Source organism: Borostomias antarcticus, assembly GCF_949987555.1.
Source record: "Borostomias antarcticus genome assembly, chromosome: 16".
NCBI lineage: Eukaryota > Metazoa > Chordata > Actinopteri > Stomiiformes > Stomiidae > Borostomias > Borostomias antarcticus.
In genome coordinates this window covers 11,674,307-11,692,080 of record NC_140249.1, presented here as the reverse complement: position 1 = coordinate 11,692,080, position 17,774 = coordinate 11,674,307, and the positions used below count along the sequence as shown (strand labels likewise).

Below are 17,774 nucleotides of genomic sequence, written 5' to 3'. Positions count from 1 at the left end.
TGTGTGTGTTCTCAGGGAGGTGGACGTGCGTGAGGTGTGTGTGTTCTCAGACAGGTGAATGTGTGTGTGTGTTTTCAGACATTCTCAGACAGGTGAATGTGTGTGTGTGTGTGTCTGTGTGTGTTCTCAGGGAGGTGGACATGTGTGTGAGGAGTGAGGTGTGGGCAGCTGTGAGCAGCAGGCTGCAGGAGCTGCTGAACATTCTGACCTCTGACCTTGACCCCGACCCCCTGACCCTACAGACCCTAGAGGGCGTGGCTTGCATCCTACACCTGGCAGGCCTCTGCTCCTCCCCCACCAGGTAGCACACATATACACTCTCTCTCTCTCTCTCACACACACACACACACACACACACACACACACACACACACACACACACACACCAAGTAGCACCAGAGTAGGAATTTCATCATTTTAGGGGCAACGCTATTTGGCCTTTGGTGTCACTCAATTTTCAAATCTAGGATTTGTCTACTACCAGTGCAACATATTATTGATATCAATGTAGCCTCAATTGAATTCATTTGGGAATATAAAGAAAGCGACAGGAGACCACTGATGCTTTTAAACCTGGATATTTAGATGGTAGCAGGGGCACAAGAGCCACGGTGGCCGCAGGGGGTAGCATCGCGGCCAGAGGGAGGGGCATCGCGGCCAGAGGGAGGGGCATCGCGACCAGAGGGAGGGGCATCGCGGCCAGAGGGAGGGGCATCGCGGCCAGAGGGAGGGGCATCGACAGCCATGGCCGTCGTGTTATTCCCACCCTGGGTAGCATACACTCACCACGTAGCACACACACCAAGTAGCACACACACACATGCACACACACACACAAACTCCACCTTTGAGCCAAGGAGCCTTGCATACTTTTCGCTCACCTATAATCTCTAGAACTATATATCTCTATATAATATATAATAGCTATACTGTCTCTAGAAGTGCATATCTCTATATGTGTATAATAACTCTTGTCTTGGCCCAGCCCTTCCCCTCTGCTCTGGCTGTCTGCGGAGTGTCTGGGACGGGTACTGAAGAGCTGTCAGTCCATCCTGACGGCCAGGCAGACCAGCCCTGACCCTAACCCTAGCCCTGACCACGCCCACACGCAGACCAGCCCTGACCACGCCCACAGGCAGACCAGCCCTGACCACGCCCACAGGCAGACCAGCCCTGACCACTCCCACACGCAGACGGCATTCCAGCTCACCGTCAGAGTCCTGGACTCCATCCTCTACTTAACCAGTACGAGAACGTGTGCGCACACACACACTCACACACACACACGCGCACACACACTCAGACTCACTCACTCACTCACTCACTCACTCACTCACTCACTCACACACACACTCACACACACACTTCTCTGTGTATATGAACGCTCTCTCGCTCCCCCCAGTGAGCAGCCAGGATACGGAGGGTCTCCAGCAGAGTGTGTGCGCCCTGTTGTCCCTCCCCTGGGTATGTGAGCACGCGTCCTCGTCAGCCTATCACAGTGCAGCGTTCCCTTCCTCACTTCCTGGTCTGGCTCATGGAATGGCCTCTTCCGGCTTCGGTGAGTTGTAACCATGGAGACGGCGTCTGGCTGTCCGTAACCCTGGAAACAGTGTCTGGCCAGTGATGCTAGTGTCTGAATTGGAAGTGAGAATAAATTGTTTCTAACATTTGGTGTAAAACTTGGAGGTCGGAGTTTAAGACATGTCTGCAACATAGTAAAAGTGTGCTTCAGACATGTTAAAGTTTGTGTGTGTGTGTGTGTGTCCGTGTGTCCTCAGCCCCCCAGGTGCAGGCGGAGTGTGTGTTGCTGCTGGCCGTGCTGCCGTGTGGTGTGTGTGAGGCGTGGCGTGTGTGTGTGTTGACGCGCGCCCTGCAGAGTCAGCATGAGGGGGTGAGGGCCGCCGCTGTCAGGGCCTTCCCTCTGCTGCTGCACCGCCTGGGGCCCCTCACACACACACCCCTGCTGTGAGTACACACACACACACACACACACACACACACACACACCCCTGCTGTGAGTACACACACACATACACACACCCCTGCTGTGAGTACACACACACACACACACCAGCTCACACACACACCCCTGCTGTGAGTACACACACACACACCCCTGCTGTGAGTACACACACACACACACCCCTGCTGTGAGTACACACACACACACACACACACACACACACCCCTGCTGTGAGTACACACACACACACACACACACACACACACACACCCCTGCTGTGAGTACACACACACACACACACACACACACACACACCCCTGCTGTGAGTACACACACACACACACACACACACACACACACACACACACACACACACACACACACACCCCTGCTGTGAGTACACACACACACACACACACACACACACACACACACACACACACCCCTGCTGTGAGTACACACACACACACTCACACCCCTGCTGTGAGTACACACACACACACACACACACAAACCAGCTCACACACACACCCCTGCTGTGAGTACACACACACACTCACACCCCTGCTGTGAGTACACACACACACACACACACACACACACCAGCTCACACACACACCCCTGCTGTGAGTACACACACACACACACACACACACCAGCTCACACACACACCCCTGCTGTGAGTACACACACACACATACACACACACGCATGCACACTATCTATCTATCTATCTATCTATCTATCTATCTATCTATCTATCTATATCTATCTATCTATCTATCTATCTATCTATCTATCTATCTATCTATCTATCTATCTATCTATCTATCTATCTATCTATCTATCTATCTATCTATCTATCTATCTATCTATCTATCTATCTATCTATCTATCTATCTATCTATCTATCTATCTAACTATCTGTGTGTGTGTGTTTGTTTGTGATATAGGGGCTGTCTTGAAGACAGCTCTGACCTAGTGAAGGCGGAGCTTGCGAGGGTAGCCGGTCAGCTGACCTGTGTCCTATCAGAGAGCTCCCAGCTCTGTGTCACTCACCCGGAGCCCTCACCGCTACCCACAATCCTCTGCTCCCGCCTCAGCCTGGCAGCCGAGCATGCTGGGCAGCCGCCGACGCTGGGAGCGTCTGTCATCAGGCCCCTCCTACCCCTTCTCCACGCACAGGCGCACAGCAGTGTTAAACAAGGTGCGTGTGTGTGTGAGAGAGAGAGAGAGTGTGTGCGTGCGTGCGTGCGTGCGTGCGTGTGTGTGTGAGAGAGAGAGTGCGTGTGCGTGTGCGCGTGCGTGTGTGTGTGTGTGCGTGTGTGTGTGTGAATCCTGTCTGCTTTTCTCCTCAGCGTTTGTAGAAGCCCTGCCCCACCTGTGCAGACACGTCAATCTAGGGGGCGGAGACAGCGACTCCCGGGCTGTTCTCTGCGCACTGATTGGTCTAATGGCGGATCCGGAACCGCAGGTCAGAACACTCTTCAGCCAATCGGTGCGCTTCCTGCTGACGGACACCTCCTCCAACCCTGACCAGGGACTGCTCAGTGAGGTGAGTGATGTCAGACCAATAGAAGCACCTGATTGGGTCCTTCTTATACCTGTCTTAAGCCCAGCTCGAGTTCTGTGGTGAGTTGATTGGTTGTCCTCTCCCTCCTCCTCTCCCTCTTCTCCTTCTCCTCCTCCTCCCCTCCTCCTCCTCCTCTCATCCTCCTCCTCCTCTCCCTCTTCTCCTCCTCCCCTCCTCTCCTCCTCCCCTCTTCTTCCTCCACTCCCTCCTCCTCCTCTCCCTCTTCTCCTCCTCCTCCCCTCCTCTCCTCCTCCCCTCCTCCTCCTCCTCTCCCTCTTCTCCTCCTCCTCCCCTCCTCTCCTCCTCCCCTCCTCCTCCTCCTCTCTCTCCTCTCATCCTCCCCCTCCTCTCCTCCTCCTCTCCTCCTCTCCTCCTAGCTCCTGGTCTCTGGTCTGAAGGAGGCGTTTAACAAAGCCAAGCTCAGCCGGGACGACGAACTGCGCAACACTCTCATCCTTACCACCGGGGAGATTGGCAGGTAACACACACACACATACACGCGCACACACACACACAAACACAATTCACACACGCACACACATTCAAACAGCTGTTTGATTTGGCTAATCTGTTTCTAATCTGATTCTCCTCTCCCTCCCTCTCTCTCCGTCCCTTTCCCTCGTTCTCTCTCTCCCTCTCTCCCTCTCTCTTTCTCTCTCTCCCCCCCTCTCTCCCTCCCTCCCTCTCTCTCTCTCTCTCTCCCCCCGTCTCTCCCTCCCTCTCTCTCCTCCCCTCTCTCCCTCTCTCTCTCTCTCTCCCCCCTCCCTCCCTCCCTCCCTCCCTCTCTCCCTCCATCCCTCTCTCCCCCCTCCCTGCCTCCCTCCCTCTCTCTCTCTCTCTCCTCCTCTCCTCCTCTCCCTCTCTCTCTCTCTCTCCCTCCCTCCCTCCCTCCCTCTCTCTCTCTCCCTCTCTCCTCCCCCCTTCCCTCCCTCCCTCCCTCCCTCTCTCTCTCTCTCTCTCTCTCTCTCTCTCCCTCTCTCTCTCTCTCTCTCTCTCCCCCTTTCCCTCTCTCTCTCTCTCCCCCCTCCCTCCCTCCCTCCCTCTCTCCATCTCTCTCTCTCTCTCTCCCCCCTCCCTCCCTCCCTTCCTCCCTCTCTCTCTCTCTCTCTCTCCCCCCCTCCTCCCCTCTCTGTCTCCCTCTCTCTCTCTCTTTCTCCCTCCCCCCCTCAGGGCTGCTCAGGGTAGCCTGGTGTCGTTCTCTCTGCTGCGGCTGCTCCACTGTCTGCTGTCCCGGTCGTCCCCCGTGTCGCTGGCCGCCTACACCCAGATCAGCGCGCTGGCCGCTGCCAAGGGCCTCAAACTGCAGAGCCTCTTCAGCCACTACAAAAACCCTGTCTGTCAGGTCAGCAGACTGGACCAGCTGGCCCGGGATAACCAGTACCAGGACAACCAGTACACACACTAGCCCGGGATAACCAATACACACTAGCCCAGGATTACCAGTGCCAGGACAACCGGTATCAGGATAATCAGTACCAGGATAACCAGTACCAGGATAACTAGTACACACTAGCCCGAGGTAACCAGTACCAGGACCCCCAATACCAGGACAACCATTACACACTAGCCGGGGTTAACCAGTACACAGTACACACTAGCCCTGGATAACCAGTACACACACTAGCCCAGGATAACCAGTACCAGGATAACCAGTACACACACTAGCCCAGGATAACCAGTACCAGGATAACCAGTACACACACTAGCCCAGGATAACCAGTACTACAGTAGGGTATCCAGTACCAGGATAACCAGTACTAGGATAACCAGTACCAGGATAACCAGTACCAGGATAACCAGTACACACTAACCTGTGTGACGCTGTGATTACAGTTCCTGGTTGTGATTGGCTGACCGTGCTCGGTGTTGGTCAGTTCTGGTTCCTGATTGGCTGACCCTACTCGGTGTTGGTCAGTTCTAGTTCCTGATTGGCTGCCCTTTCTCTGTGTTCATTCCCTCTGTGACTCTAGTTCCTGGTTGAGGCGCTGCACTCGCGTCATGTGACCGCCTTGCGGAGCACGCCGGACCAGAATAGCGAGTCGGCCAATCAGAGAGAGCTGGCCCTGGACATCCTGTCCCAGATCGCACACGCCTTTGACTTCCCAGACCTTCACCGCTTCCTCACTGTACGTCCACACACACACTCACACACACGCACAGATACACACGCACACACACACACACACACACACACACACACACACACACACACACACACACACACACAGTCTTGTAATACTGAAATAACACTGGCATTTCACAGGCTTTTCAATAGATGTGAGAATGTAGTTGTGACTGAAAAATGTTGTGTGTGTGTGTGCGCGCATGTGTGTGTGCGCATTTGCGTGTGTGTGCGTGCATGCGTGTGTGTGTGTTTGCGTGTGTGTGTTTGCGTGTGTGTGTTTACGTGTGTGTGTAGTGTACCCTCCAGGTGCTCCTACCATACCTGGCCGCGAAGGCCAGCACCACTGGCTCCGCCCTCATCCGTACTCTGGCCAATGAGCTGAAGGCGAACCGGCGAGAAATCCTCATCAACAACTTCAAGTACATCTTCAGCCACCTGGTGTGCTCCTGCACCAAAGAGGAGCTGGAGAGAGCCTTCCACTACCTCCAGGTAACACACACACACCTGACCACACTATCTACAGGTAGCACAAACCTCCACACACACACACACACACACCTGACCACACTATCTCCAGGTAGCACAAACCTCCACACACTGTAATAGAAATTTAACTGATCTAGTCAAAAAAGGATTTACCAAGATTCGCTCAAAAGGTTAAGTCTGGTTTATTGTGAAAACATACGAGCGCAAGGACTTCCTGAACAACGCAACAAGGGTGGTATCCAGCGAAGTCCCGATTATGGGTTTTGCTGTGCCTTATATGCAATCAAAACAAAGGTACGGTGCTTCCAGGCTGTGATTGGCTACTCCATTGTACGTCATATGAAATGGCAGGCGTGGCCAAGAGTACAGACATGTGACATGAGAAAAAGGCGGCAATTGGGGACAAAGGATGACAAAGGATGGTTATTCTGTTGTAGACAGATGGCCTCCTGGAAGCCATTTTGTATGTTAGCACAGCTATGTGAATATTTGGGGGAGGTGATGAATTACAAAAGGAGAGAGAGAACAAAGGTTTAAGGTGTTTGGATGTAAATTCCACAACATTCCCCCATTTGTGCCTGAACAGGTACACAAAAATAAAATATAAAATCCAAACACAAAGTGTAAACATTCAGCTATGCTATACATGTGGAAAGGAAATAATCTCTCCACTAGGTGGAGAAAAAAAAAAAAAAAAAAAAAAATTTTATTGTTTATTTTATTGTGAAATATTTAACAAAAAAAATAGATTATTTTCTTTCCACGTGCAAAATCACGCACCAAAACCCCTTGTTTCAGAAATATGACAGGAAACAAGGTAAAAAAGATGACATGATTATATACTATTTATAGTCTAAAAGTGGACAACCATTCACCAAAAACCTTGATTTTAAAGTTTGAACAAGGCAAAAAGATGAATGGTTATTAGTGTAAGAAGGGCAAAAAACCTCTTGGTCAATTTAGAGGAAAAACCCAAACTTATTTATCAACTCATGTTTCAACCATTGTAACTCTTGTAAACAAATATGATATTCATTCACTCTTGTTGTGAATAATCGCATGTAATTTCCTCTGGATCATAGCTTCCATGTTTGCGTCTCTGAATGTTTAATGTAGGTTCCAGTGTGTGCGGTTAGAGGTGCAGTCATTGCTGTTGAGATTGTCCACGTTGTCATACCACAACCACGAGAAGGAGGTGACCGTCAAGGTCACTCTCCGATTGCTCACCAGAGGAGAGGACAGTGTGGCGGTGACCGCTTTGCCCTTGAGATCTCTGGTGCGGCTGCATGGACCATCCTCTCAGCTACTTTTGACAGCTATTCCACACAGGCCAGAATGCCCTGGTCCTGATTGTTCCATCTTTGACGGGTAGGTTCACCCCGCAACATCTACTTCTCTTCCATGTTTTCTGGCCTGTTCTCAGGCTGCTCATCTGCTCCTTGGTTTGGGACGCAACGGCGTCGAAGTTCTCTCTCAAAGTTCTCTCAGCTACTCTGGCAGCCGTCTGCGTGGTGAGTTGAATCTGGTACGGCCCCAGGTCGCGGATCAGGACCCAACGGCCTGGTTGGAGATAAGAAGAAGCCCTCTCTGGCGTCCGGAATGGTCGCCTTCCTTAGTTGAGACTTCATACGGGGAGCAGGCCGGCAATGTCTTTGAGAGACATGGGAGGAGAGACCTGTGAATCCACAGATGAGAGAGACAAACAGAGACAAAACAGAAGAGCAAAAGGAGAGTCCTCTGGTCTGGTCTCCCTGTTCCCCTCTTTGGTCAGGAACGGTTATCAGCAGTCTGATGAAGATACTCAGAAACATGGTTAAGTGCAAGCTCCTGCTTTGGGGGAAAAATTGTGTTATTCAGTCAGGAAAACTTAAACAGGGTGTCTGTTCAAGTGTCATTAGAGCCAGTCGGGCTCGTCAGTCTATGTAGTTTGTCAGTGGGGAATCTAGCTTTTGTCCATTTACCGAATCGGACAGTAGCAGGGATCTAGGCTCTGCAGTAGCCTACAGTGACATCAGGGGCAGTGTAAGAATGACTTTAACACGCCCAGTCCCCATTCATGATCAAGGCAATTGGATTTGGCTCTAGAATTTCTCTCGCGATTTTATGAAATAAAATAAAATAAACACATTCTCGTCTCAACAAAATAACCGCTTGAGTCTTTCGGACCTCCCATCCAGGGCGCAATCCCGGGCTAGACCCCGTTCCGTCCGAGGCCGCAAGCCAGGCTCCCCTGGAAAGAGAGCTCAGCCTTCTGCTTCCCGGTGTCTTCTTTTCAAAGCCCACCGATCACAGAAGCACTACTCGCCTTCTTACGCATTCGCTTTTGGCTTGTAGTGGCCTGACTGTACATTGAGCCGAGCGCGGCGGCCATCTTGTGGTCTTACTGCCCTATGCGACCCGACCGGCCGGTGACCCAGTCGATAGCGATCCCGGACACCGTAGTGATTGTTAGTCACCCAGCTCAGAACCGATGGTCTGATCCTAATTCCACTTGTGCTATGGATATTAGAACTTTGACCGTTTTCACCAGCCTTGCCTATTCACAGAGGTCGTCTCTTACGCCCCTCTGCTTAGGTGTGGACTGTCGTCCACGTACCACACAGTGCCAACCCCTTAACGGCGACACAGTGCTGACTAGACGGTACCAGAGCAGTATGTTAATTCATACTTCATCTGACACGGGGGCCTTCAGTCGTCTCCCCAGCACTATACTACCATTTAACGTGCCCTTTTGGGACCTTGCGGTCCCGCTCCCGTCTGTTGGGGGCTAGGTCCAGGGGTGCCCACTCCCCCTCCCTAATCCCCTAAGGGTAGAAACAAATTCACTGAAGTCAGGATAAAACAGAGATGGGGGAAAAAAATGCATCACTCAAATAAAATGACACTAAAATGAACTGGCTTCATTTACAATTAAGAAAACATAAATTATCAATTAATAAAAAAATCAATCAAAGCTTCATTTGTATAGCTAATTATTAAATATTGTATATCTAAAACTTCCCTCTTCTGCATTTGAGTACAGAGTATTGGGTACGCTTCGGACAAAATGGTCTCTTCCCTATGTCATACTTATCTGTCGCTCACGGTGAGTCGGTGACATGGCGTTGGCCCTGCATCCCACGAACCACAGGTCGCCCATCTGTAGAGAAGCAGGCCGGTAACCTCCTTCTCCACCTCCGGTCCTGTGCCCGTCTCCTGGTTCGGCATTCACCCATCACTCCCGGAACGACAGTTGTCTGTAAAAACACTCAGAAAAACACTCAGGCCCGATGAATGTGCCTCAAACTAAAAACATGAGATATTTAACATAACCATTTAAAAATATATAATTGGGTTAGGAGATGCTGCATGCAGATTAAGACACTGACAAATATGAACCTTCTGTTCATCTTGCACAGCTGTTCTATCTGACGGTCCCTCCTGGCCTAGTCATGACTATTGTGGGTTGTTCACTCCAGCAGGTGGCGCCGAATCCCAGGTTGCAAGATTTCTCCCTTTCAATTTGCCTGCGGTAGCTGTGACATTCTCTAATCCAGTGATCCGGTTCACCACAATGAAAACATGCATCCTCCTCATTCCTGTCTTCCAGCTGTCTTAACTGAGCAGCTTGTAATCTGGCTGCACCTAGCTTCATTTCTTTCAACTCCCTCTTTTCAATGTGATCACGAAGACGCTCCGCATAGCGGAAATGGTCAACAACTTCTTCGAGAGAAGTCGATTCCCAGGTGTGGCACATCAACCTAACTTGGTCGGACAAAGAGGAGAGAGTTATTCATCAATTGTTGTTTCAAAATCTTTTTATAATCGGCGTTCGCTTTGTCCATGCCACTGTGTGCGGCGAAAACTGATTCTAGCTGTTCCCAAAACCTTTGCGCAACAATCTTAGCTGGGCCAGACAGCGAACTAGTATTGGTATTCATAATTAACACAAATACCCTACAGCCTATAATTCAAAACTAACGGTGAAAAGAAAATATAGTTAAAACAGGCGGGAAATAAACAAAGGAATACAATTTCAAAAGAAACAAAGACACATTAAACCGCTAAGTAGGCTAACTCACCCAGCAACTGGTCCTTTGTTCTCCCTCTGGCTCGATGGCGGTTCACGGGAGAGCGGAGTGGTGTTTTCCTGCGTTTCCCAGGCGACCAGCTACTAGATTCTAGCAGTTAGGATTTAACAGTCGAAACAGTGTACAAAATACTTACAATACTTTACCTGGATAAAAGGCGCGCTTAACAAACAATACAAGGCAAGAGCCGAAGCTCAAACAGTAAACAACAAAACGAACAACCCCGTGCAGGGACACAGAACACAAAAGACGAACAAAGGGGACGAACACAGGACGAACACAGGCCCACGTTACAACACTCGGCTGACCCCCAGCCCTCTTGGTTGGAAGCTACCCAACCACCCGGGATAAAAGGGACAAACGTTTCTCCCAGAAAAACGCGGACCGGACACTACCAAGCCACTCCCCGTAGCTACCTTCGTTGAGAAAACATACAACGGCTCTGCGGTTTTAATTCCACCCGCGACCGGCCAAAGGGAAGCCCGTTCTGTGCCAACTTTGGCGTATTAACTCAAAACCGTTCTAAGCTGCAACCGATAAACAACCTAAATTGTACATCAACTGCAGGGGAACAAATCACGAGACCAAACTCACACTTCTTCTGAAAGGCATATACCCTAGTAACGAAACAAGGACGAAGTCAAAGAACAATACAATATAATATATCTACTGTTGTTCACAACTCCTTAGATAGTTACTAAACCCACCCCGGGGGTTTGTTTTCAGAACACGCCAGACCAACACAATCCGAAACTAAAACAAGGCAAATACAACTCAGAACCATAAGAGGGTTCGTTTAAACGTACCTGTGAGTTCAAGAAGCCAGTGGAAGAACTGAGGAAATAATCTCGGCGTGCGCTCTGGCGCAAGAGAGAAGATTGACTTTCCAAGCCCACTATTATGGACCGACACGTCTGCCGACCAGTTCATCCACTGGAATCCCGAAGCCACACACAGGTAGTCCTCCCTTTACATCCGCGTCGCCAACTGTAATAGAAATTTAACTGATCTAGTCAAAAAAGGATTTACCAAGATTCGCTCAAAAGGTTAAGTCTGGTTTATTGTGAAAACATACGAGCGTAAGGACTTCCTGAACAACGCAACAAGGGTGGTATCCAGCGAAGTCCCGATTATGGGTTTTGCTGTGCCTTATATGCAATCAAAACAAAGGTACGGTGCTTCCAGGATGTGATTGGCTACTCCATTGTACGTCATATGAAATGGCAGGCGTGGCCAAGAGTACAGACATGTGACATGAGAAAAAGGCGGCAATTGGGGACAAAGGATGACAAAGGATGGTTATTCTGTTGTAGACAGATGGCCTCCTGGAAGCCATTTTGTATGTTAGCACAGCTATGTGAATATTTGGGGGAGGTGATGAATTACAAAAGGAGAGAGAGAACAAAGGTTTAAGGTGTTTGGATGTAAATTCCACAACAACACACACACACACCTGACCACACTATCTCCAGGTAGCACAAACCTCCACACACACACACACACACACAGACCTGACCACACTATCTCCAGGTAGCACAAACCTCCCCACACACACACACACACACACACACACACACACACACACACACACACACACACACCTACCTGACCACACTATCTCCAGGTAGCACAAACCTCCACACACACACACACCTGACCACACTATCTCCAGGTAGCACAAACCTCTACACACACACACACACACACCTGACCACACTATCTCCAGGTAGCACAAACCTCCACACACACACACACACCTGACTACACTGAAAAAAATGATACTTTGGATCAAATTAAAAAAATTGCGTCAACTTGTTACACCTAATTTTTTTAGTTTTTCTCAAGTTAAAAAAATCCGTTTGAACAAAGCAAATATGTGTAGTAATGTTAAATTTTTTTAAAAAATGATTAAAACCAATGAAAGTTTTCAAATATATTGAAATCATAATTTCAACTTGTTACAGCAAATTTTTAGTTTTTCCCAAATTAAAAAAGTAAGTTTGAACAAATGAAATAATTCCATCCATCCATCTTCATCCGCTTATCCGGGGTCGGGTCTCAGAGGCAGCAGCTCCAGCAGGGGGCCCCAGACATCCCTTTCTCTAGCAGCATCAACCAGCTCTACCTGGGGAATCTTTAGCCGCTCACAGGCCAGTGCGGAGATGTAGTCCCGCCACCTAGTCCTGGGTCTACCCCGCGGCCTCCTCCCAGCCGGACACGCGTGGAACACCTCCCTAGGGAGGCGCCCAGGAGTCATCCTCACTAGATGCCCGAACCACCTCAACTGGCTCCTTTCGACGCAAAGGAGCAGCGGCTCTACTCCGAGTCTCTCCCGGATGACTGAACTTCTCACCCGATCTCTCAGGGAGACCCCAGCCACCCTCCGGAGAAAACTCATTTCGGCCGCTTGTATCCGTGATCTCGTTCTTTCGGTCAGGACCCATCCTTCATGACCATAGGTGAGGGTGGGGATAAAGATAGACCGGTAGATCGAGAGCTTTGCCTTTTGGCTCAGCTCTCTTTTCGTCACAACAGTGCGGTAAAGCGACTGCAGAACCGCACCAGCTGCTCCGATTCTCCGGCCAAACTCCCTCTCCATGGTTCCCTCACTCGTGAACAAGACCCCCAGATACTTGAACTCCTTCACTTGGGGTAAGGACTAATTTCCTACTCGGAGCGGACAGGCCACCGGTTTCCTGCTGAGAACCATGGCCTCAGATTTAGAAGTGCTTATTCTCATCCCAGCCGCTTCACACTCAGTTGCGAACCTATCCAGAGAGTGCTGGAGGTCGCAGGCAGTTGATGCCATCAGGACCACATCATCTGCAAAAAGCAGCGAAGTGATCCCCAGCTCACCGAACTGCAAACCCACCTCCCCACAGCTACGCCTCGATATCCTGTCCATGAAAATCACAAACAGGATTGGTGACAAAGCGCAGCCCTGGCGGAGGCCAACCCCCACCGGAAAGGAAGACGACTTACTGCCGAGGACCCGGACACAGCTCTCGCTCTGGGTGTACAGGGATTGGATGGCCCTAAGTAGGGACCCCCTCACCCCATACTCCCGCATAACCCTCCACAAGACCTCTCGAGGGACCCGGTCGTAAGCCTTCTCCAAGTCCACAAAACACATGTAGACAGGTTGGGCAAACTCCCAAGCCCCCTCCAAGATCCTTGCGAGAGTGAAGAGCTGGTCGGTAGTTCCACGACCGGGACGAAATCCGCATTGTTCCTCTTCGATCTGAGGTTCGACTATCGGCCGGACCCTCCTTTCCAGCACCTTGGAGTAAACTTTCCCTGGGAAGCTGAGTAATGTGATGCCTCTATAATTCGCACACACCCTCTGGTCCCCTTTTTTTAATATTGGGACCACCACCCCAGTCTGCCACTCCTTCGGCACTGACCCAGACTTCCACGCAATGTTACAGAGGCGTGTCAACCAAGACAGCCCCTCTACACCCAGCGCCTTCAGCATTTCTGGACGGATCTCATCAGTCCCTGGGGCTCTGCCACTGTGGAGTTGTTTGACTACCTCAGTGACCTCCTCCAAGGAAATTGACGACCCACCATCATCTTCCGGCTCTGCCTCGATCGTAGAGGGTGGATTAGTCGGGTTCAGGAGTTCCTCAAAGTGCTCCTTCCAACGCTCAACAACCTCCTCAGTTGAGGTCAGCAGTGTCCCCTCCTTGCTGTAAACAGCTTGGATGGTCCCCCGCTTTCCCTTCCTGAGGTGTCTGCTGGTCTTCCAGAAACACTTTGGTGCCGACCGAAAGTCCTTCTCCATGGTTTCTCCGAACTCCTCCCACACCCGCTGCTTTGCCTTGGTCACGGCCGAAGCCGCAGCCCTCCGGGCCAGTCGATACCCTGCAACTGCTTCTGGGGTCTCCCGGGCTAACATATCCCGGAAGGCCTCCTTCTTCAGTCGGACGGCTTCCCTGACCACCGCTGTCCACCACGGTGTCCGAGGGTTACCGCCCCTTGAGGTACCTATGGCCCTCAGGCCACAGCTCCCAGCCGCAGCTTCAGCAATGGAGGCTTTGAACACCGACCACTCATGCTCGATGTCCCCAACCTCCACAGGGATGCCTGAGAAGCTCCGCCGGAGGTGGCAATTGAGATCTCTCCGGACAGGCTCTTCCTCCAGACGTTCCCAGTTCACCCTCACTACACGCTTGGGTTTTCCAGGTCTGTCCAGAAGCTTCCCCCGCTATCGAAACCAGCTCACCACCAGATGGTGATCAGTGGACAGCTCTGCCCCTCTCTTTACCCGAGTGTCCAAAACACATGGCCTCAGATCAGATGATACGATAACGAAATCGATCATCGACCTTAGGCCTAAGGTGTTCTGATGCCAGGTGTACTTGTGGGCATCCTTGTGTTCGAACATGGTGTTTGTTATGGACAAACCGTGACTAGCACAGAAGTCCAACAACAAAACACCACTCGGGTTCAGATCGTGGTGGCCATGCCTCCCAATCACGCCCCTCCAAGTTTCTCCATCATTGCCTACGTGTGCATTGAAGTCCCCCAGTAGTACAGTGGAGTCCCCTGCAGGAGCCCCCAAAAGGACTCCACTCAGGGTCTGCAGGAAGGCCGAGTACTCTGAACTGCTGTTCGGTGCATAAGCACAAACCACAGTCAGAGTCCCCCCCCCCCACAGTCCTAAGGCGCAGGGAGGCGACCCTCTCGTCCACTAGGGTGAACTCCAGCACAGAGGCGCTCAGCTGGGGGACTTACGCCTCATACCGTGAGCAACTCCGGAGAAGAACAGGGTCCAACCCCTATCCAGGAGTTTGGTTCCGGTGCCGGTGCTGTGCGTGGAGGTTAGCCCCACCAGGTGTAATTGGTATCGCTCCACCTCCCTCACAAGCTCCGGCTCCTTCCCCCCAGCGAGGTCACGTTCCATGTCCCCAGAGCCAGCCTTTGCCGCCCAGGTCCGGTCCCTCGGTGTCCCCCGCCTTCACCGCCACCTAGTTGGCAGCGCACCCGACCCCGACAATTCCTCCTGCGGGTGGTGGGTCCACGGGACGATGGAGGAGGAGATGGTGCTTCCACGTTGCTTATTCGGGCTGGGCCCGGCCACCAGGCGCTCGCAGGCGGCCCTCCGTCTGGGCCTGGCTCCAGACTAAGTCTCCGGGCTTCCTCCGGGCCGGGTCTCTCTTCCTTTTGGTTGTTTAGGAAATAATTTACTAATGTTAAATCAAAAAAATAATTAAAACCAATGAAATTTTTCAAATATAATGAAATCATAATTTCTACTTACAACTTCTTTTTTTTACACTTTTGCATAAACATATTTTTACCCTGGCTTGAGCCAAAATCTTACACCACTACAAAGTAATATGCTGTATGAATGTAATGTATTTTTTCCCTTTCATAAAAATTTATGAAATTGCGTCAACCTGTTACAAGTAATCGAGTTACTTTCTTCCAAATTGAAAAATCAAGTTGGTTGAAATTCTGAAAAGACAGTTACATTTATAACATTTATTTTATTCAATTAAAATCACATTGAGGTATTCAAACCTTTACAAATGGTTTTGAGGTGAGCTAGGCTGTTCTTTAAATAAAATATAAAGATCTATGCATTAAAAAAATAAGACTTATTTATAAAAAAAACATGTAAATGTAAAATTAAATAATTTTTAAATGTGAAATTAAATACTTTTTAAAGCCTAAAAAACATTGATCCAACAAAAGGTTCCTCATCCCTCAGAACAGATTTTGAGAGACAATTGGTGGCAGTAAGGCTGGATTCACATTGGGTCCAGCGCTCCCTTCATTTATTAGGTGGTAGTGCGTTTAGGCTGCATGCATTTAGCACACGCACACAACCCCCTGCTCACACAGACACACACAACCACCAACTCACACACATACATGCACCACCTACTCACTCACAGACACACACACACACACACACACAACCACCTACTCACATAGACATGCACCACCCACAGACACACACACACAACCACCTACTCACAGACATGCACCACCTACTCACAGACACACACAACCACCTACTCACAGACATGCACCACCTACTCGCAGACACACACACACACAACCACCTACTCACACAGACATGCACCACCTACTCAGACACACACACACAACCACCTACTCACAGACATGCACCACCTACTCAGACACACACAACCACCTACTCACAGACATGCACCACCTACTCACAGACACACACAACCACCTACCAACACAGACACACTCAATCAGACGCACAACCACCTTCACTCAGACGCACAACCACCTAACAAACACATCCAACCACCTACACACATACATGCACACACACACACACAAGCATCTACTAACACACACAAGCAGCTACACATACACACACATACTACCACCTACCCAGACACACACACAACCACTTGCCCACACAGACACACGCATTCATACATCCGTACATACAAAATCTCTGACAGGATATTAGCTACCTGACCAGCAGCTGTATCCCTGTGTGCACACATTTAGAGCGAGGGACAGCTTGTGCTGGGTGGATTCAAAATCAGAACTCTCTCTCGTAAAACAGGCAAAGTATTGACATCCCCACACAGCCGCACTGCCCTCCACTGATCAACGAACACCAGACTCAATGTGAATGCCCACCAACATACATGCATGAAATAACCATAAAACACATCAGCATCTAACAAGGCAAAAGTCTAGTCTCCTTTTTAAAACTAGTGCCATTTAAATCCCAAGAAACGCATGGTCCATTTTAAAACCAAGAAACATGGCCACAATAATAAAATTAAAAAAATCTGACCCTGGCAAGTATAAGAACTTGAATAACACCAATGTTTTCTCTTTGCATTTAAGACATTTTACATTAGCCAAAAATGTTCAAGTAAAATGTCTATCTTCAAAGTGAGCATTTTAAACAGATACACAGGTATTCTCTCCGTGCTACACATAGGCAACGGTTCCATCAACATTTATGTCTGCTGTGATGATTGCTAAGGATCAGGATAACTAATATGTTCAAAGTGAGCATTTAACCTACAGATACCCAGCTATATTCTCACATGGGCAGGGTGATTACTAAGGCTCAGGATAACTAGCAATGTAACAGTTTTAGCTATAGTTCACATTTTCCCACAAAGGAAGCTCGATATTCACTCACTCCTGCAGCTTAACACATAGATTCTGTACCCTTCGTGACATTTGCCTACTTTCAATATCCATTATGATTTTTTGAAAGGTCTCAAAGGCATATTTGAGTTTGGCTGGATAGCTCAAGTTGAGTGTATAAATCAGGCCAAATAGCATGGCACAGGTCGATGCAACTGAGGACAACTCATTTAGTACCTCCACACCGTCGATGACAATGCCAATGTCTTCTGGAGGGGAGAGAGCATCACCATCCCGGAAGACAAAGATGGCCATGGTGGCGTGTTCAAGTTCTGTCTCCGCCTCTTCCTTTTGGACGACCTGAAATCTGACCATTAAGTTAGTTTAGTTTATTGTCCCCGGGGGTGGCAGTTGTATGACAAATATTAAGAATATATCAATATGAGAAGTTTGCTG

At 49.8% G+C, this 17,774-nt stretch overlaps 1 protein-coding gene across 1 annotated transcript in view; it reads left to right on the top strand.

Moving 5' to 3' along the window:
- atr (ATR checkpoint kinase) overlaps nt 1-17,774 on the top strand; it is a gene marked incomplete at its 5' end in the record, with an annotated part of 139,113 nt that overhangs the window by 3,712 nt on the left and 117,627 nt on the right. Inside the window, 11 exons of the mRNA XM_084451303.1 lie at nt 131-301; nt 986-1,058; nt 1,134-1,245; nt 1,403-1,558; nt 1,779-1,965; nt 2,917-3,170; nt 3,322-3,518; nt 3,914-4,014; nt 4,707-4,878; nt 5,507-5,662; nt 5,956-6,150. Of these exons, the coding sequence (XP_084307429.1) occupies nt 131-301; nt 986-1,058; nt 1,134-1,245; nt 1,403-1,558; nt 1,779-1,965; nt 2,917-3,170; nt 3,322-3,518; nt 3,914-4,014; nt 4,707-4,878; nt 5,507-5,662; nt 5,956-6,150 (1,774 nt within the window). The remainder of the gene's footprint in view (nt 1-130; nt 302-985; nt 1,059-1,133; nt 1,246-1,402; nt 1,559-1,778; nt 1,966-2,916; nt 3,171-3,321; nt 3,519-3,913; nt 4,015-4,706; nt 4,879-5,506; nt 5,663-5,955; nt 6,151-17,774) is intronic.